This window comes from Cupressus sempervirens, chromosome 11 (assembly GCF_028749045.1).
Source record: "Cupressus sempervirens isolate cs-2001-9-10 chromosome 11, ASM2874904v1, whole genome shotgun sequence".
Lineage (NCBI taxonomy): Eukaryota > Viridiplantae > Streptophyta > Pinopsida > Cupressales > Cupressaceae > Cupressus > Cupressus sempervirens.
The window spans coordinates 676,287,861-676,311,001 of NC_143128.1; the positions used below are offsets into that span (position 1 = coordinate 676,287,861).

Sequence of the window (23,141 nt, forward strand, 5' to 3'; positions counted from 1 at the left end):
CTTGGGACTTGCTCTTAAGGCTTTTGGAATGCTGGCCCTTACCCTGTCTTGGGACTGAAACTATTGATTGGATCTAGACAAGCTCCTCCTTGGAAACACTTTAGTTCCTTTCTTCTCAGGCTGAAATAGTAATAAGTTCTGACATATATATTCTTCTTAATCTATCTGTGGCTATTCTTCCTCGAGTGATTATGGATTAAGTTACAATTATATTACTAACTTATATATATATAAGTTAGTAATGTATATATAAAATCATATTTCAAATAATTCTGATTTCATCCATTTTAATGTATATTATATAGATGTATATTCACATCTGAAATATAACATAAATATATGTAATAATTCTTATTCCAATATTATTATCAAATATACATACATACATATCTCTATATATATCTATATTTATATGATCTTATAATAGTTCTTTATTCTTAAGAAGATTCAAATATAATAGCCTGTGAATCAGTATCTAACTCAGAGATACATTACAGCATAATTCGCTGCCACACAATGCTTACCAACAAATTAATGATTCACTTCCTTTCTCGTCTCTTCCTTGAAGAGTAATAACTATATTTTATATTTTCTGATTCTTATCCTTTTCTATATAATGTCTCTTTCCTATATAATCCTTTTTGATAAGCACAAATATTATGTATAATGTATTCCTTAATGAATACCAGAATTTAAATAATTTTTTTTCCTTCTCCTTTTCTTGTCTCCCTTACTTACACTTCCATCACTGCTTTGTATCATTCCTCATGTCCTTTCACGAGGAGTCATAACTCTTCGTAATGAAAAGACCGCCATTAACTCTTTAATTGCACCCTTTCTTATTTCTATTGCTATGTCTTATCAGTAACAAGGTTAATATGTCTTTTGATTTAGTAATGCTTAGATATTATTGCCAGCTTGTATTCAACAATGTTAATTGAAACAATGTTAGCTGCTGATGAATATATCAAACCATTTTAAATCTCAATGGACCGGGGAATAAATATATTTTATTAATTGATATTATATAATAATAATTTTTTAAATTATTATTTGTTTATTTAATTATTATTAATTCATCAAATCTTATTGAAAAGAGGGACATGATAGAAACATGATTGAGGAATCATGGCTTGTGTTCACTAGAGGAAACTTTAAGACTCAATAGTGATAGGTGTTGATGTTCCAACTATGTGTATACGGTTCATTCTTCTTCATTACCAAGAGGAAGATTTAATCTTACTTTATATATATTGCTGGTGTCCCTTCACCAAGGGTCACCATTCTTGGATCAATTAATTTAATATTTATATTATATTATTATAGTAATTATATCATAAGAATATTACAATATGATTATATTATCTTAATAATATAATAATTACATTATCAATATAAATATATTATAATAATTATAGTATTGCAACCTTTACGTTATCTATGTCAGCCTAAGGAATCCGACCATAGCTACGATAACATCAACACTCTCTCTTAACTAGGGAGGAATCCTACTCAATAACTTTTGGTTCATCCTCTTGATGCTAACATCAACACTCCCTCTTAGCTAGGGAGGATCTTCTTAGATATTTGAGTTATAGAGTAATGCTCACCATGGCAAATCCTAAAGGGTGGCTTCATCATGGCTGCTCCCATGAATAAAAATGCAAACAAACACAAGTGTTCATCACGGAATCACTCACATGATGTCATCATCTCATGATAACGGTCACCATAGATACTCCCAAAGGGTGACACAACACAGTTGTTGGGTCATGGAATCACTCACATGACCTCCATCATGGCTATACTCTTAGAGGGTGGGTCCATCATGGATACTCCCATCAATGGAAATGCAAGAAAACACGTGTTTATCATGGAATCACTCACGTGATGTGATCTCATAATAACGATCACCATAACTACTCCTAGAGGTTGACTTAACACAAGTGTTTTAGGCATGGAGTCACTCGACCTCTACTATAGCTACTCCTAGAGGGTGGAAAGAACAAGTGCACAAGTGCCCATCACAGAATCACTCTGTGATGTCACCATCTTATCATGATGTTCACCATAGCTACCTCCAAATGGTCACCTCAAACTTCTCTCTCATTGAGAAGAATGCATTAGAAGGGCTGATAGCTCAAATAAAAATACTACAAGGTATTGCATCTTAAATTTCTCTCTCACAGAGAAGAATTCATTAAAAAACATCTCAAGAAATCACTGAATCCAAGACTCCCTCTCAGCAAGGGCTTCATTCTCCACAACTCCAAGTTTGTCTAAAAAATGTACAAGCTTCACTTTGGCAGGAAGGTTAGTGAGAATATCAGCCGTCTATTCTCAAGTGCTAATTTATCTCAATAAATAGCATTTCTTTGCAGCATATTATAGTGATATTTGATCTTTACATGCTTTGACCTGTCATGAAATACGAGGTTGGAGTTTGCATCATTCTTGGTGAATCCTAAGTTCACCAAGTATTCATTTGTCTGGAATGTCATGATCTAGGTGTTAGCATAAAGGCCTTCCAGCCTACATACATGGGACCCTGCCCCATGAATCATAGTCCTCTGCTACAATCTTCAGATCACTAGAGAAGCCATCTTGACATGGTCTACTCCCTCTGAACCAATATGAACAAGATCCTCAGAAATCAAATGAAGTTAATCCTCTAGTTGCTCCCTCTGAAACTCAAGTTCCTACATCAACCTCCAGACCTCTTTGTCCAAGATAACCTCTATTGGATTGTTAGACTCCCTCTAAATGATTCCTTCTCCTCGAAAAAAATGATCACAATCTGTATAGACTCTTCCTCTTTGAGAGATGTCTCAACTAGGTTCTTAGGGACAATGTGGGCAGGCCCCTTACTATCCAATTTGAAGACAATCATCCTACTGTCTCTTCCCTCAGTGTGACTTGCACCTTCGCCAACACCGCCTCTTTCCTCAGCCACAACTTGTGCCACCACTGCTCACACATCCCTCCCACACATTCCTATAGTGTACTGTTCTGTTTTGTCAGGGTTTAGCTTTCTCCTGCAAGTATTCTAACACTGACAAAGAAGTTCTGAAGACATCCAGCTGCATATTATCCATATGGCTATTTCACAACAGTTACATGCCGAGAGACAAAAACAGTCTTCTTGATTAGTTCAAAACTCCCATTAATTCAAGAATATTTTGTTTGTTCCTCAAAGCACCAAGAATTAAAAGGCCACAGCTGTGTGAAGAGCTCACACTGGAAGAATGAATATGCCAGATTGGAAGCGGCCAATATTGTCAATGTTGGCACCTATCCCTCTCTCACAACCTCTGATTTGTTTCTACAAGTAAAAACTATCTGCTCGAACTTAATCTGCAGAGGATATATGCATTCCCCTTTTTATTTGCAACTAAGAGATGTCTCTTGTCTGCTTTTCTCATCAACTGTAATATTCTTCTCTATTTTTATCCTTGTCTCTACTTCCATAATTCTGCCCTTACTTGTAAAAGGTGATTCCCTTTCGTAACTCCTAGTCTGATATATTTTTCACAGAGTAGAGTATACTCAAATGTAACATCACAATTTTGTGACTAGAATAAGCACACTTTAGTCTCCTGCCTGTATTTAACATCATACAATTTTTATTAAATAACTCATGGACTTTGTCAATGTCTCAACATCTTGTATGTGTCCTTTACAGTTGATGTGAACTCAAAGATTAAGGGCTTCACTGCTAAATCACTCATCATGCATCATGCACATCCTGCATGCAATTTTCCTCCAACAAGTTGTTTTACTGAAGGATTCTGTCAAACAGTTTTGATGCATTTCTCGTGACTCCATATTTTGCAGGAAGGAATGTCCAGACTATGTGTCATGGCTTCCAGCATTATACAGGCACATTGAACTTTGATAAATGTTGGAACGGATTTATACAAGATGATTACACTGTTTGAGTGTTTCTATAACATTTTCAGTGAAGTTATTTTGTTCAATCCTACCTAACTTTGCACCCATGCATCTGTACTTCCATTTTGTAGACATACCTAACAGAGCATTTTCCACAAAATTATTTGTGCAGCATCTGTAATCATTAGAATCCATGAGACCACATTTCTTTGAGGCATGATGCCTAAACGGTTTGGTGCCATGTCATACTTTCACAACTATATTTCATATCTAGCAGGGCAATTTCGATCATTATATCTGATAAAAATCTCCACATAAAGCCGTGACGTAAACTCATGCTTTGTTCTTCACTCCTGAATCATTGTATGGACAGAACAAATGCTGGTGATGGATGTGCGAAAGGGCTTTCACTGCCATTTTTTGTTCAATCAACAAATTCTGAGCATAAGATATTTAATGATTTTTTGTTTCAAAATCTGGATTTATTGGAATCATTGCATTCTATGAGATGACATATCTTTTATGCATTTGCACAGTTTACATGCTTTCCCTAGGTTCCATTGCTCCCTGCATATATGTCTGGGTATTTTTTAAAGCTTTGGCATCTGATAAAATTTGTTTTACATTTTGCATACTTTAACATGTGCATGTATTGTCTGGTTTACTCAATTGCTCATGTAGAATATCATCAATGATAGTCTCTTGGTAAATGTGTTCTTTCTTGGCCAAGATTTTCTTCACGAACAATAACATCTAGGCCTAAAAGTGCTTTACATCTGTAGTCCAGCAATCATGCTCAAATGACTTACATGGTCTTTGGCATCTTCATAAAGCATGCTTCCATGGATCACCCTAACCAACTGGGTTATCACCTTCTCAAGCTTATCTAACACATTGTGACTAATGTACTCAACAACATTAGGGTACTTGGTGTACTATTGATTTCCCCTACTAAAATCATGTTTGCATATTCATTGTAGATGGGTATTTAGATTACCCTTTCTGCCATGTTAGGTGTGTTATCGAGCACCACTTCCGGTGATGTCCAAATAGATTCATTTGATCCTAGTCATCATGATTGGCTCTAGGAAATGCCAAGTTTGAAGATTGTAGAGCTACTAGAATTAGCTAATATTGTAGTCTATGGAATTCTATTATTGTCATCCTTCATTCTTTTTAGGAACTCCATATCTTTGTGCACTAATTTTGTATCAGTTATCTCAATGTTAGATGTGTTGGGTGGATATTTTGCAACCTACAGTTTGTGTAAAATTCAATTGCAAAATAGGAAGACCAGACACAGCGTATGAGACAAAGTCTCTCCTACCTTTAAGGGAAGTCTCCCCCTTCTCACCTTTCCTTGGATCAACTCAAGGTAAGCAAGAAGTTGAGAGATTTTGAAAGGTTGTTACTAATATTTTTTCCTCTCAACTTTCAAGAAAGAATCCACTTACTTGCAGAATGAGTAATGGGCAAGATGAAATCTCTAACTAAACTGATATCTTTAGCTGGAAACGGTGATACCAAAAGCCAACACCAACTCAAAGGCTGATTGAAAGCGTATTGGTTTGGCTCTAAAGTTTGTTTTAATCTATTCTATAAGAATAACCTCTACCATTAGGGCACAAAGATTGCCAGAATCAGGGAATTCTAACTTTTTTTGTGAATTGAGAGGGTGATAAAGCTACAGTTAAAGTTTTTAATCTATGTATCGCCGCAATTGCTCTTAGTCAAAGCTTAGGCTCTGATTGCTTCTTAAATCTTTATTCTCAATTATTTAAATACACAACGATAACATGAATCAAAGATAACAAATGCAAAATATAGTCAAAGCTTCCAATTTGCACAATCACAATTACACTCAATCAAAGTTTTAGCTCCAATTGCTTCTTTGTATTCGCTTTTCATCAAAATAGTACTACACAATCAAAGTTATGCTTGCACAATTCTTAAGAGCTTTCTTGCATATAATAAAAGATGGTTTTTACAATGAGGGGGGCACTTCTTATATAGAAGAAGAAGTGAGAAAAAGGAGGAAAAAGTGGTAGCAACTCAACCACTTTGACCTAGTAAAACTAGATGAGAAGAATTATGGATTACATGTCACGAGGACATGCAATCAAATTACATTTAATTGCATCGCATGCAATTCATCTTCTCCATCTACAAACATGAAAAATTAAAAACTAAAAGAAGAAGATGAAAAAGGTTGAATCAATCCTAAGATTGTTCTAAAAAGGCTTATATTTGGCAATACAATCATGAACCATAGGAAGATTTGGAATCTCCACTGTCTTTGAAATAGCTTCAATTTTGATTGCATTCTCATGTGCTGATTTTACAACTTTGTAGTTTTTTGTAAGAGAATCCCACAAGTGTTTTGCTATAGATTTGTACATAGCGAAATTGTTCATGTGTGTTCCGAATTCCTCATAATCAAGATCAGTATTGACTTTTTCAATATATTCTGAGGTCAATTCTTATTCTATGAATAGATTGTCATGTTCAATAAGGACATTGCATCCCATTTTGCTCCAGATCGCACATGATCTCTGTTTCCGCTATTTGACAACCTTCTAATGCTCCCTATAACTTTGTCAGAAGTTTTCCAAGTACCTCCTCCTTATGAACCACGAGTCCCTAATATCTGTAGAACATATCAGAAGATGGGATGATGTCACATGCAATCAAGGTATCTAGGTCAATGGTTGCCCTTTGATTCTAAACACCCAAAATCTCTTCCAAGGTATTAGTTTCTTGATTTAAAGAGGCAATCATGTCATGTAGTATCTCCTCAACACCTTTGACATGTTCAAGATCTTTGACCGCATCCTTGATGGTTTGAGTGCTTTTAGAGATCACTTCTTCGAACCAAGCCTTTATTGCTTCGACTCTTCGATTCTCCTGAGCTGTCTGAGGTGTGATGGTTGCAGGCTGTGAAGACTGTTGATAGATGACCTCATTAAGACAGGCAACCTCTTTCTTCAATTGATTCTTCTTCTCCCAAAACTCGTGATTGCTCTTTGACAAATTGTTTAGTGCATCTTGGGCCTTGTAAACACCACAGCCATGATTATTTACCGAGTTCAATTTTGTTGAACCTGTAATTTGAGTGGTTGAGCTCCTTAGCTGGTTTGTCTACCAAAGGCTCTCCAACCTCGGCATATTTGGCCTTTTCAGAATCAACAACAATCCTTGAGATGACCTTGCCTTTCGAAGATTTAGACTTAGTCACTTCGATAGGAAAATTGTCTAGAGGTACTACAACCTTCATTCTCTTCATAGTGATTTTTCTCAACTACACGGGCAAGTTGAAACCTTCATTTGCTGGAATAGGGTCAAGGGCAACAACAAACATTGATCCTTATTGTATTTCTGTTGTGACTATGCATGCTTCAATTTGCGTGGCCGGAACCATGGGTGTCCTATGAGATGACTCTGTCATGAACATCTCGAACCTTGTAACAGAGGTATCAAGCTGGGAAACTTGATCTTCTGTGAGAGTTGGAAAATATTGAAACACATTTCCCAAGTTCTTACAATGCTCTGCTGTGAGGATAGGAGCTGTTGAAGCAATGGGAAGTGCAGACATGTTCACTTCCAAGATGAAATTGATAGGTAAAAAAACGTGAAGAATGAGTCCACATCGTTGTCTTTAGTATCCAAGAAGGGCCTTTCTTGAATGGATGGATCCTGACTTCTTGTTGGCCATGGGGGAGATATAATCGTTATCTCTCCCTCTTCTCCTTCATCTTCTTCATAAGAATCTTCCTTTGATCCTTGGGCCTGTATGGGTGCTTGAGAAGATTCTAGAGATGGTTTTGATCCTTTTCCGCCTTTAAGCTTGAATTTGAGATTTTTGGCCGTCAACGAAGAGGATGAACCAAAGTAACGAGACTCGGACCTGGCTTATTCTCGGCAAGGGTAACTCGATTCATGACTGGGCTCGGACTTGATAGTGACTCGACAAAGTGATAAAACCGTTGAAATTTAGATATTTTTTGGATTTAAATTAATTCCATGCACCCATTATTGAATAAAGATTAAAGGCACAATAACGTCATAAAATGGAAGGTAATTTGATGACATATATAACATACATCGATTATGTAACTACAAAGGCAAAAAAATTAAAAATCAGCCGAGTCAGATGAGTCAGGCGAGTCAGCCTAGTTGACCTACCGAGGTAGGGTCATTGGTCATTTTGACCCAATTGAGGTTACTTGACTCACTGACTTGGACGACTCGCCTAACTCGTGACGAGTCTCGTTACTATGGGATGAACCATCGTTGATTGTTATTTCCACTCGAGACATTCATCCAATAAGTCCAAATAATTGCAATCTAACCTGAGTTTTGGATGTATTATTTTGAGGCCTTGGATTTTCAGCCACTTATTGGTATTTACTAAGATAGATTAGAATCTATCAAAATATGGAATTGGCTTTGTTCTGTTGCCACTGAATAGGAAATGGACAATGTTTGTTAAAGCTAGCCTTGTGATATTCTGGATCTAGGATGACACCATCATCTTCACCACCGGTTAGATCGTCGGTACTATCATAATATGGACTTCACTACTAAAACATGCTACCATCATAAGCATAAGGAAATCTAACATGCTAGTGGAAAGCATAAGATAATCCTACAAAGTAGATAACATCACCTATCACATGCTAATCATCAATGTAAGGAAATACGTCAGTAAATAACATCATCAAAACATAATAAACAAGCATCCCAATGAAAGCATAAATCACAAAAAGGCATACTCTAGAACTAGAAGTACCAAGTGAAGACATCCAACCACAGTCGCACTAGAACAATAGATTGTCTCTGTACACCGGTCCCTAGCAGTGGTGAAGGTAGCTATGCCTCCCAACCACATGGCACCCGTAGGTCCATGCCCGCCGCGCTGATGGAGATAATGATCCAACCACAAACACATGCAAAACGACATCCATGGCTAACACACACGCCAAGCAGTATGATGACTAAATCCAAGACATAAACAATGCATAAACTACAGGTGCTGGTCAGACATCTCAATGGGCTACTACATAGGGGCTGACATCATGAAAAGTCGCTTGGCATCAACAAGCCCAAGCTAGTATTGGTAGCATCAACTTCCCAACAGACGATGCACAATTCCAGGCAACATCAACTTCCCAACGAAAGGCGCACAATTCCCATTTTTAATTATCTTATATTTTATTTCCACCCAAATGTTTTAATTTAGTTATCATTGATATAAAACTTTTTCTGCCAACCAATGGAAAATAGTCACTAGGTTGCAGGATAAAAGCCCCTCCATATGCTACCCTACCCTACCCATGCCCATCCAACGATGAGTGCCCGTAGGCATGCAAACTCCCAACCCTAATGATCATGACTTCCGGAAATACCACGGAAGATCGGGCCCCGCAGGTCACCTAACACATGTACACGTACGTACTCGTGTGTGTCGCACCACTATCATGAAGATCAACACAAGGACTGGATGAGAACACAAACATAAAGTCACTCAATCGAAACAGACTCGGGGGGACGGATGCAACATGCATCCCAATGCAACATAAAGTATAATAGTTGTATGACGGATATCCAAACGGATCATCCAGGTCCATGACCCACATTGTGCCAAAAAAACCCAAGAAAATAGGGCGACACGCAAAACGAGGCAAAAACCCCAAATTTTGAAAAAATTCCATAATTAAAACCCATTTGGACTTTGGGTGCAAAGATCCCAAAAATTCAAAAATAAATGAAATCGGACACCGTATGCAAAAATGGCCAGCATAACGGCTCAAAATCCCAAACCCCCATTTCAAAATCAGGGAAAACGTTCATGCTCAACCAACCGGGTAGTACTAGCATATAGAAATGGAGGGGAACACTAGTTTTCAACCTCCTAACATACTGCTACAAGAAACGGAAGCTGAAACGGAGTAAAAACATTAAAATGAGAAAGCCGTACTTGATAGCAAAAAGGGCAGAAACTGAAACTCGCACAATAAAATAAATAGCCCTCCGAATCTGCTGAAAATCACGGCAAAACATAGTTTACTTGAGCCGAATCCAACGAGAACAACCTCGCGAAGATCCCACGCTCACAGCTCCCAGAACGAACAAAAGTCCAATTCTTCAGAAGAGAATTTTTAAAAAGCTCTCCAATTTCTAAAATCCAAATTAAAAAAAGTGAGGAATTAAATTCCTTTTTCAACACATTCACTTTTTGAGTGAATAGTTGATTAGGGCAAATAGCCAACTATAGCAGCTAGGCTCCGAATTGACCCAAACGAAAACACGTTGTTCTTTGTAATAGAAATTCACCTAAGGCAAAGCTACTAGAAATTAAATCCGAAAGATTTAAAGCTCGGAAAACCCAAAAATCACGGAAAAACACTTAACACTTTTGCGACAAAGCGAACTTCTAAATGCACAGACATGCTCATTGGTCTAATCACATAATGCAGATGAGTTCGGATTTACTAATCACCAAAAGGTTTTAATTAAAACAATTAAAATAAGGATACGTCGACCATACAAGGACGACATTGGTAAAATATGAACAGCTGAATCACTAACTCCATGTGCCACTGTCAGGGATATTATTCTTGCACACTAAAATACACGATCAAGTGCAATTGCATATAATATCATAGCCGAAGCAACATGTATTAAAATACCTATTGAATCCATTTACATCACTCACATGTGCAAAAAAGCGTAAAGATACAAGAATGAAGTAAATAACCATGGCATAAAATTCATCTCATAACATAATCAACAAATATGTCCAATAAACCATAAAACCATATATCATCATAGATCTATTGTCATCTCAAAATAGCATCAACATGCAAATATGATAAACTGAACAATATAACAGTAAAGCATCTATGGTACTAAATCCAAGTATAACATCTGACCCTCGGGTCATCACAAAATGCATATAATAAGAGTATCAAGTATCTCTCGAATCAAAATAGACAAGGTACAGATTGCAAACACGAGAGGCACTACACTTTTCCATGGTTGCAACAGTGTATACCAAGTACGAATTCATGTAGAAAGCTACTGATGTTCCCACATTAAACAACTGCTCACATAGCGCTTTGTTTATAAGTTCTCCCTAGTAGATTGGTTCCTTGTTATGAAAGATCTAAAGAATAAAATTATACATACATGGGTCAAAATCACAAGATTCGTTGAGGCCACCAAATTTTTTGAGAAGAGTTATCAAATTCTTAACTTCTAGTTTGAAGCCAGATCTATGTATTGTTTTGGGCCACCTAGAGAAATTAGTTCTCTTATTATCCAACCAATATGTATTTATGTGGCTTTGATAATCCAATTTGGTTTGATTCCATAGTTGTAAAGACATCACTTAACTCAAATCTACACATTCTAAATCTTGAGGAACTTTGAAGATTTTCTCAATGACGCCTGGATCTAGGCTAATGATGACCTTGTCATTTGCATTCTTGATTTTTTTTGTCTTAAGGCTGAAATGTCGAGCACATCCCAAGACAATCTCAGGTTTTAGGGCAGCCATGAGAAAAGTAGACACTAGATGAATATTGCTTCTTTTGACATGTTTCATCTCTCTATTAGCAGGGGCTTCAATCCTTTGTAAGAAATCAATTATGTCTACATGCCCAATCTTTGTATTTAATACTTGATGCAGAGGAGATGAGACAAGTGATGTGGTTGCATGAGCTAGCTCCTTATCAAACTGGTATTTCAGTTCCCTTTGGATTTTGTTGGCACAAACATATCTTGTGCTGCAACATGGAAATTCCACAGAGTAAATACATCATTTGAAGGGATTGGCTCCATGAAGATGTTAGTCTTTGATTGGAAAAGGCAGATCTATGAAGAACAAGTTGTTCAAAGTATTGATTAGATACTCATGGAACACATGTGATGGCTGGAAATGATCCGGATAGAATATGTATTTGGACAAAATGGGACTTAGAAGGATGGATTGCATGTGGGTAGGGGTGAGTTTTCATTTGTATGGCCAAGAATGCAAGCTAGGTGGATAGGGATGTGTGCAAATAACGACTGTGATATTTAAAAGAGTGACCTTTCTACCAAAATCGGGTTCTCTAGAGGTAATTACATGTAGTAATTATTTGAGGTACATATGTAATTGGTTTTGGAGGATGTATTTGCACATGTAGGAAAATGGATGAAATATGCATTGACATGAAAATATGGAAGGTGAAAGGATGTAGATGCATTTGCATTCTTGGGTAGGAATTCACAACTTTCTTCCAAAAAAGGAAACCAAAACAAGCAAACAAACAAACAAGAAAACTAAGCACAAAACAAAAGCATACCTCTTGTTATTGACTTGGACACGACAAACTTCAAGATGTCCTACATGCAATTTCGTTTTTGGAGTTTGGAGGATTTTCAAGCATTTGAAATGAGAAGATTTCATCTTATTTGAAGAAAAATGCAAAAGATATGACATGCCTTTGAACAAATGGACAAAGATGAGCCAAGCAATGCAACATAATAGCAAAGTAAGCAAGATTTGAAAGCAAAGTTGAGATCCTCTACTAACTTGGAGCTTAACGAACCAAATGTAGAGGGAAGAGAAGTTGAAATGAAAGAGTCTTCCCCAAATTGGAACTGTCCAAGTGTATTTGCATGCAAAAACTCAATAGCTTTTGACCATTTCAAAGTTGAAAATGCAAATCTCCATGCTCAAATACTTGGACATTTTTGCATGTAATGATGAAATGCAAGTTACGAAACCTTTGAAATGCAAACTGTTTTTGCATAGAACATGTGTTGAGGTGTTTATGATAAATATGCCCTCCAAATGCCAAAACATGGGTTGTTTTTGAAGAGAAAGGGCAAAAATGTGATTTTTAAATGCCAAAACAAGTTAACAAATGCAAAAATGTGCCCTTGTTGATAGATTGTTTGAGCTGGAAATGCAGATTTCTTGGCTTTTTTAACAAAAATGTGCCCATTTAGTGCCAATACATGAGGCATTTTTGCCTTAGGAGTGCAAAAACGTGTTTACCAATACATTTGCATGTGTTGTAATGCAAAATTGGACCCCATGGATGCATTTACATGAGTCATTTTGCCTTTGAAGACCCACGTTTTTACTTGGAAAGCAAAATTGGGTTCTAGAAATAATTAACATGTTTAAAATACATTCATATGTTGGTTGGAAGTGCAAATCCCACTCTCATGGAGACATTACATGTATCATTGTGTTTCAAAAATGCATGTAATGGTGCAACTCACACTCTATATGGGTCATTGCATATTTAAAATATGGAATGCATGTAATAACTTAGGTGTTTTTAACCTTGGAAAGCCTAAAATGTGTTCTTGGGCCTTATTTATGTGCATTTTAGTGCACAATTGCACTCTATTGGGTTCATTACATATTACATGTTGGCCGGGAAAGCCATTTACATGCAAATTGTGGTCTTGGAGGTCCATTGCATGTTTAAAAATATACCTTTTAATTGCCTAAGTCCACAAATTGCTCTCCTAGTGCAAATCGAACTTGTAAAGTACTATTACATGTAAAGTTGTCTGCATGTAGAAGGAAGTCTTCATGGAAATGGACTCTTAGAAGTCCATTACATATTTAACATATGCATTTTCAGGCCGAAATTGGAATCTCCATATGCATTTGCATGTAAACATATTAAAAGGCATGTTATTGAGTTTGCATAACTTAAGTGACCTAAGCAGATGTCTTTTAAATTTTTGAGTTAATATCATAGTGTTTATATTTTTCTGTAAATTTTATTCAAAAAGTAATATTTAACTTAGATGTCTTAAAATAAAACTTAAAGTAAAACTCAAAAATAAAAAATAGAACTATATAGCGATAAAGTCACTTAAGTGAAAAATTAAAAAGCATCTCAACATGAAAATATAACATAAAGTCCACTATACTCACATAACATAAGTCATAAATTGAAGTGATAAAGTAACCAAAAAAAAAGCATAAAGTGAATTTATGTTATAGTTTTTAAAAAGTGAAACTCAACTATGAAATATAACATGCATATTTTAAATATGAGATTGCGCCTGAAGAGTCCACTTTTTGGGCACATGATCATATCTTTTGATTGCCAAGTTCGATTAAGCCCTAACATATACTGGTAACTGAATCAAAGAGAAAACCAAATGCAAGAGATTGGATGAAACAAAAAGATAAAAATAAACTAAACACACAAAAACGCAAGAAAGGACATTGAAGGCTTCAAAAATCAAGTATAGGCTTAATAAAAAGAAAAATGAAAAGGACTTGACGAAAGCCTTCAGTAAAAGGATTTATTATGCGAATTGGGGTTGATTGGTTGATCAATGTTGGCCATTTAAATAATAAATTATCTCAGAGAAAAGAAAAACCAAGTTGAAAAAGTTTTGTACTGTAACCTACATTTTGTGGTGACAAAATGCACAACAAGAGGATGACACCAACTTTGATGGTAGAATGTAGCCCTTGAATCGACATCTCTTTCTCTCTCCATTATCTCTTCTACAGAGTCAATGAGCTATATCACATACGCAAAGCAGTTTGTTCTATCATTACCAGTTAACAAAGATCATTAGTTCAAATAATTAGCCATTGTTAGATAATCTAAAAATAAGCAAAAATGCAATTATAACAAGTGAACCTTTCATCTTTGTATTCTTTTGACAAACAATGAACATAGCTTTTGTTGGGGTTGGGAATCAAGAATGCTGAGTTCAATCTTACTTTATGTTATAGGTAATGAGGTAGTCTACGTCTGAAACACAAAGTTTGATATATGCTATCTACAAAATGTTTGAAGGACATGTTGAGGTTGGACTTCGAGCTTACACTTGTCATTCTATTTTGCAATATTAATGTTGAGCTTCCGAAACCTGAAATATGAAGTCTAGTAGGAAAATAGTAATCTTGTTGGATGTCAGGAACAAGAATTGTGAATTTTCATTGCGAGTTACCAAATTTTAGTTTTAAACAGAAATAGTAAAGTAGACATTCAATGTCCGATATGTGTCTTTTTGATATGTATCTTTTGGTCAAAACTTCTTTATTGGGAATCGAGGATCCGGTCTTGGGGTTGGCGACAGTCATGCTAGTTTTCTTGAAGGTTTGGTAAAGATGGAAGTGCTATCCTGAGTGCTCGATATGTGATAACTTTTTCTTTATTAATCACTCTCACTAGGTATTGGGGATTGAGAATTCTCAATTAAAATTTCCAAAACTCAACGATGAAAGATGAAGTATAGCCCCGTTGCCTAATGTTTATTAATGTGTTTATGTTGACTTCCTCTTCAGGATTGGGGATCAAGGTAGTGAGTTCAATTATCATCAAATTTATTGGTTAAGGGAAATGATTGCCCCTTAAGCTTGGACACATTGATTTTGTTTTTAAACTCTTATCTTGTTTACTAGGATCCGATCAGGTTTTAAAGGGTCATTTTGTAAACTATAGCTAGATTTTAGAAACCCTAATCCTCACTTCTAAGGTATTTTAGGAGTCTAGCTTTTTCTTCTTATTTTCTAGGTTTGAAACCCTAATATATCATGAAAGGGACATTTAAATTTTATTTTACTTATAAGGGTTTTAAACAAAACTGTAAGGGGTGTCTCGTGATGTGACATGGGACATGCTTGGGGTCAAAATAGTAGTTGGAAGGAATAATAATCAACATCTAGTCTCCAGGAAGATGAGGTTTGAGTTCAGGGTATGCACCATAATTAAGGGAAACAAGCCCAAAGGGGCAAAACACAACCATGATACTAAAACCGCAAAACACAACCATGATACTAAAAACCATGAGACCAAATCCAAAACAAACAACAAACCACCAAAATGAGTAAGGAAACAAAATAAGAGACGAAAACCAACTTGCCAATTGTGAAAGATTATCTTTGAGTACTAGAGGTGAAGTTTTTCAACAACTATCATGTTGGCTTTGCGACCTAAGTGTAATTGCAGCTAGGCCAAAAAGTGGTGGTAATAGTTGATTGCATAGTGCTTAGATGATCTCCTATCGCACTTAGATTAGTGAAAAAGGTGGCATTTTGTAGTTAGGGCTATATGTTACAACATGCCACCCATCGTCAATAATGCAATGTACTTGGGTTGAAGTTGAGGATTGCAGGTGGGTTGGACAGAGAACACATTAGAGTTTGAGAGTCGGGCTCCCACTGTAGGACTTTAATTAATTGAACAAGGAATCATTGACATATGGTCCCCAAAGGAGGAAAATGAAAGACAATGGTTTGGGCATTAAGGTTTAGGTGATCCATTTTTTGAAAGTGAAATAGGTAATCCCCTATGCTTGATCGAGAACATAAGATAAGACAAGGGAGAAAAAAAGTGGGGATTGGGCATCCACTATTCCTAAAGCAAAAGAAGAAGAATGAAAGTTTGAGGTGTGACCTTTGATAGTCACAAAAAAACAAAAGATAAAACAAACAAAGGGAAAATACAAAGGACACTAGGAGGGACAGAATCCCTTGGTGAACTAAATAAAATGTGGGGGGGGGGGAGGGGGGGTTCCCTGTCCATGTGGCAAAAGGGGGTGTGAGTGCAAGGCGTAACAGTGATATAATATCAAAATAACAAGCTTACAATATTCAAGGAGTTCCACTCGTACTCAAACAATTTCTTCACCTTGTCAAAGCTGACTACATGCCCCTTTAAAGATGTTGTCTTCAATGGAACTTGCACTCTCAAATAATTGCTTCTCAAGGGACTATGAGTGGCTCTCCTTGTGATCAATCCAACAAACATTCAGAAATCTACTGGAGCACCATGTAATCATGCATCTATTGTCATGTTTTCTGAGGATTTTGTCTCAATAATATGTAACCTATAATCTCAATATTTGTTTTTAAAATGCCACAACCTTGCATTTATAGGCACAAAGCTAATAAGAAACCAACAAGTGGTTTAAGAATACAATGGGCACACAACCGTTGACTATGGTCTCGTCATATTTCATACATAACCATGTGCTACATGTGACCATGGGCTTCCCACATTTAAATTTAAATGCTTATGTGTGACACTTTTTATACCCATGATTCTCTTAACATTCCAGGGCACATGTAGTTTTCCTTTTCACGTGACCTCATCTTCCCATGCTTTGTCAAACTGTGTAATTGCTTGTCTATGTTTGCAATTCTAGTGTCTCATAATCCAATAAATTTGGAGAGATAAACCTAACAAGCAAGTGTGGTGATCCATATCATGAGGACCACAATTTGCCAATGCACAAGGTGTACAACACACCTTTCTGATAACATTATGCAAGGTGTATGATACACTTTTTCCAACATGTCATGCAGGCAGTGGTGATGGAGTAGATAACGGTTAATATATGTAATACAGAAAGACTTTGTCAAATTCTGAAGGCCTTTGGTTGCCCTTAGTTTAGTAGAACATAAGTCTTGTTTATTTGGTTTGAAAGGAGAAACATGAGTGCTATTTATCCTGCATTCAGCCCTTTTGAAGAAGGAAGCAATATATGATATATTCAAAAAAAAAATCAAATGACAAATTTTTTCTTCAGGCTTAGTGATTTTGACATTTTTTTTTTCAGACCTAATGACACGGATAATTTTTTTAATCCTTTTATGTGGCTAAGCTATCAAGTCCAAAATTACAACTGATCCTTTTGGTGTCCATGCTGTTTGTGCAGATCCTTACAACCACACGGGTTAGCAGAAACTCTTTGTGGTTCCCCTTTGTACATGGCTCCAGAGATCATGCAATTTCAAAAGTATAATGCAAAGGTGGTTTATTCTGAAACTGGTTAATTTTTAAAAAGTTTTTCAGGCATCCACCATAGCCAAGATGCATTATGTTCATCTTTGTGTTTGCACATGCAGGCGGATTTATGGAGTGTGGGTGCTATTCTCTTTCAACTTGTGACAGGGGTTCCACCATATTCTGGCAATAGTCAACTTCAGGTTTGAATACACATGTAACCTAATTGTGTGCTTTCCATCTAGATTTTATTGTTTGATATTTAAATTATGTCCATTCCAAGGTGAAATCTATATTGGTTAATGATGATACATTTTCCATACTTTTTCCAGCTACTACAAAATATTTTAAAATCAAATGATCTATACTTTCCACCTGATGTTGTTGGAGGTCTCCATCCAGATTGCATTGACTTATGTCGCAGATTGTTGCGTAAAAATCCAGGTTTGTTTTCTTCGTCAGGTCATATTCAGTTCAATAAATCATCTTTGTTTGTTTTATCAAAAACCATTAGAATTATGTTTTGGGGAATTTCGTCCATTCTTCAAATTTGTAATACATATTTACTATTTAGTTTTTTGAGCCTTGTTTGTAAATGGCAGTTTCTATTGGGCCTTTCATTCATAGATTTAATAAGCAAATATAGAGTAACTAAAACAAAAGGAGGTGAATACACAAGTCAAAAATATAAAAGATTCTACTCCAGAAGTATGAGAGTGACACGCTAGCATGTTATGAGCTTATTGAACTGAAGTTACTGAATTACAGAAAAGAACAAAGCCAAAGGAGCCCACAAACACAACCCAAACATAGAATAATATAGAAGTGTTGTAAAATTATAGAAGGTTGTGAGGCACCACAAATTTAGTTTGGGTCTTTTCTAAACCCATTTATCTGTTATATTCCACTTGAATAGCTATACAACACCTCTAATATAACTAAATAAGCTATAATAGTTGTAAAATATCATAAAGGAAATGATAAATTTGTGAGAATAAGATAATTAAGTGTTATAATAAAAAGAAATGATGGAAAGACATTTTGAAAAGAATAGTAGCAAAAAATGTTTGGAGATAAAATTTGAAACCAATATTTTTTTTGAAAAAAGAAGGAAACAATCGGATTAATAAACATAAACAATTGTAGAAAAAGATGCCAAAACTATGTTTTTGAAACTCAAGGTTATTTCCATAATATAGAGATATTGAGTGCAAATAAAATAAAGCACCCAAGAATTGTAGAAAATAGACTTTTGTTTATGTTCATCTCGCTCATTACACTACATTGCACAAGCATACTTCACAGTGCATAAATAATAACTAGATGGTGACTGCTGTCCTCAATTTTGACATCACAAAATTGAGACAACCCTATGCAATTTTCTCATGAATTCATAGGTTTAGCCTCTTTGTTTTAATGTATTGATAAGGTGTCATTAAGGCAATTCGTTATCCCCGAATTATACTCTACGTAGCTTTGTTAATGCGTTTGTGTTTGGAAGTTACCATCAAGTTTAATCCCCAATGTTTGCAAAAAGGAGTTTTTCTTCTCTGATTAAAGGTGCTTGATTTTTGCTATACTTTCACGTCCTTTGTTTCTTTTTCTCCTTGTTGTAAATAGTTTTGTTCTTGCTTTTGCCTTATGTTAATAGCCCTAGCAAAACCACTCATTTCGAGCTAACTTGGGCCTCAAATGAAATTGTCTAGCTCAAGTTATGAAGGAAAAGGTGGGATTTTAAGGTGAAAAGCATGTCATGATTAAAAAGCCTCCAAAAGTGGATTTTTTATTGGCAAAAGCATAAAATAAAATTTTAGTTAATATTTAAAGTGGATTTTGGCATCCATTTTCAAATTTCAACTCATTTTGAGTTGATTTAACCATAGTTTTAATGTTTTATGAAAATTAGCATTTTTTACTCTAGTTTCATATTACTTTATTAAAAACTATAGCCATTTGATTAAATTTAACTACATGAGATTTTAAAAATGCATAAAGGTGGGGTTTCTATCACTCAAAGCATATATCAACATGCTAAACACTTATTGAAACCCCACTGCCAATAATTTAAGTCTTAAATGCATATAAGTGGACTTTTTAAACACAATAACATGTTATTTAGTTATTTAAATCACTAAAGGTGGGGAATTTGAATCCAAAAGCATGTGTTATTGTGTTTTTAAAGTTTATTAATGTGTTTATCAACTTGATTTAGTAGTAAAAAGCACATAGATGAGGTATTTCAACCCAAAAACACATGTAATTGCCAAAATATGTGTTTTCCTTCCTCAAAAGCACATCTTTACTTCTTTATGAGGGGTTTTGAAATGTGTTTTTGCATATGGTGGGCTTTTAAAACTCCAAAACATGTGCTTTTCAATTCAAAAAATGCGTCATTACTCATGCTAGTGTTAAAATGCACAAGAGTGGAGATTTTTATGCCAAAAGTACATGGTTTTGCCATTCTGAAGCACATGCTTTTGGCTTTGAAAAGTGTGTCTTTAATGAAAAATACAAGGCTTTAGGTAAATTGGCGATTTTTGGTCCAAAAACACATGCTTTTGGAACCAAAAAGTGTGTCTTTACTTCATAATATGAGCCTTTTGGATCAAATACCTTGAAGTGGCAACTTTTAGAGCAAAAACACATGTTTTTGGCTCTCAAAATTCCATTTTCTTGGGCATTTTTTATCAAGACGGGTTTTCCAGCCTTCAAATGATCATATCTTGAGCATTACTTGGTCATTTTTGATGATCTGTAGGTCATTTTAGCCTAATATCTTTTAGCATGAATGCTAATGGTATTCCTACGAGGTAGTATCCTAGCAGTGGCAGAGACATGATTTAGAGGTTGTGTGTTGCATTCATGACAGAGTTTGTCATTGATGTCAAGTTGTCAACATGTTGGTTATTCTTTGAAGATTGTAAGGCAACAAATAGAGTTTGGCTTTGCGTAGTTCGAGGATTGAAGATCAGCTTATGTGCACTTGGGATAATGTTCTAGAGTATGTCTAGATGCTAAAATTAAGAGCGTGTATGGAAATTTGAAGATTGGACAGAGTTATGATGGATTTGGTGAAGGCAACGTTTAGCCAAAGTTTTTGGATAGTGGGTACTGTTGTTTGGATTGTATCTCCTAACAAAGATGAAATCTGGTCACGCGAACTTGGATAGAGGTAGATGACATGTTGAAGATGCCATGGTCAATCACGCACATTTATATGATCAACAAGGAAAGAGTTATGAAGATTGTGAGCCAAAAGATTGCCTATAATTTTGAAAGTGATGTAATATTGTAATGTAACGTGTAAATGTAACATCTTAAGATGGTCCTATAATATTATTGTAATTTAGGCCTCAAGGCCGACTCAATTACCTATTCTAGGACTTGGTATAAAGGAAGGATGATTTCCTTTGTTGTAATCATCCAATGTAGATATTGTATTGTGCGAACTTACATGCAAATATCTTTTGGATCAGAGAAGTGGTTGGTGCAATTGAGGCACGGTGAACTTACAAGGAACTGTATTTGGCAAAGAAGTTGTTGTTGGACAGTTGTTGATGTATATTTGTATTATTCCGAGAGGATAGTATTGAAGCTGTTTGGATAGTGGGTCTATTTGTCTTTCTATCAACTCCTAATAGGGTTGGAATCGCCTAATATGTATTGAATGTATTTCATTGAGTCCTAACAGGGTCCATCCTTTCATAAGGAACTTTTACATTAGTACATCATTTGTGGGTACCATTCCCATTGGGGTTTTCCCTCTGATCAAGGGTTCCCTAGTTAACAGATCTGAGATTATTGTGTATGGTTATTTTTCTATGGTTGCTGCATCTATTGTTTACATGTTTCAGGATAAATAAGGATATTGAGAGTTGTTTTAATTGGATAATTGATTCACCCCCCTCAGTTATCTTGGTGGACTTTACTTTCTAACAATTGTTATCAGAGCATCAGGTCCTTGAAGGAAAATCTTAATAGCTTAAGGAGATCTATGGCACATTTAAGGAAAGAAAGTCCAAAATTTGATGAAGTTAACTATGACAATTGGAAAGAAAAGATGAAGTTATATGGAAGATATTGAAAACTTTGACACCTGCATATAGACAGACAACACAAATGATAGAACAAGTTATTTCCTTATAATCAATTTTAAAGAGAGACTCTTCTTGGGAGACTACAGTCAATAGAAATGTGGATGAGATAGAGTGGAGAATTGCCTAGAGTTGAAATTGTTTTCAGTGCATTAAGTGTTCAGCCCATATTGGCAAGGAGTGCAAGTACAAATGGAGATTACTAGTAGCAACTGAACAAAAGCTGAAGAAGACAAGAAGATTGAGGAAGGTCTTGCCCTGCTCATGAAAAGAGAACCTAAAGGTAACGAAATCTGTAAGTGTTGGACTTGTAATGAACTTGGTCATTATTCTTCTAAATGTCCTAAGAGAGTAAATAAGTATAAGAAGTCCTATAAATCAAGAATGCCTAAGGACTGTCTTTTTGCAAATGATGAGGAATGTCATGCTAGACTAGAAGAATTCTTGAGTGAAAATGATGATGAGAATGATGAGATAGGATTTGTTGCTATTAAGGAAGAAAGCCCTAAAAAAGAAATTAAAGAAGAAAAAGAATTAGTATCATAAGTTCAAAAAAAGAAATCTGATTGGATTATTGATAGTGGTTGTTCCCATCACTTGACTAGAGATATGAATAAGTTTGTTGAATTCAATAGCAATGATGGAGGAATTGTTAGAGTTGGAAATAATGCACCCTGTCATATAAAGGGAAAATGATCTATTACACTTGATGATAACACTGATGATGCTTATTTTGTGGATGGTCTGAAACATAATCTTTTGAGTGTTGGACAACTAGTAGACAAGGTATATCAATCGTAGTTTACAAAGAAGACTTGCATTATCAAAGACAAAGATGGTTCATTGATTGGTACTTGTACAAGAACAAGAGGTGATGTATTTAAGTTGAATCCTACTGAGATGACATGTTTAGTTGCTAAGGTTGATGATGGTTGTGGCATAAGAGGTTCTACCATATCAATTTTGATAACATTGTGAAGGTTAGTATTACATTTGCAATAAGAGATTTTCCTAAGATTGTAAAACCTACTAATGTGATGTGTAAGGAATTTGTAATGGAAAAATAGAAGAGAAGTTTATTTCCAAGCAAGAAGTTCATTACATTATCGAAGTTGGAGATTGTGCACATAGATTTGAGTGGTCCTACAGAGACGAGCATTTTATGGTGAAAGGTATTTTATGATTCTTGTTGATGATTTCACTAGAGTGACATGGGTAGCATTTCTTAGAGAAAAATCTAAAGTTTTTGAGAAATTCAAGATATTTAAGAGTAGAGCATGAATCTGGTTTGAAGATAAGATGTTTGAGATCTGATAGAGGAGAGTTTACTTTAAACGATTTTAACAATTTTTGTGAAGATAATGGTATAAAGAAACAACTTTCAACCCCTAAA

At 35.5% G+C, this 23,141-nt stretch overlaps 1 protein-coding gene across 3 annotated transcripts in view; it reads left to right on the top strand.

Moving 5' to 3' along the window:
* LOC149531532 (serine/threonine-protein kinase ATG1c-like) overlaps window positions 1-23,141 on the top strand; it is a 124,437-nt gene that overhangs the window by 33,510 nt on the left and 67,786 nt on the right. For all 3 annotated transcript variants that reach the window (XM_089811623.1, XM_089811624.1, XM_089811625.1), the window contains exons 5-7: window positions 17,587-17,680; window positions 17,777-17,857; window positions 17,987-18,098. In XM_089811623.1, the coding sequence (XP_089667749.1) occupies window positions 17,587-17,680; window positions 17,777-17,857; window positions 17,987-18,098 (287 nt within the window). The remainder of the gene's footprint in view (window positions 1-17,586; window positions 17,681-17,776; window positions 17,858-17,986; window positions 18,099-23,141) is intronic.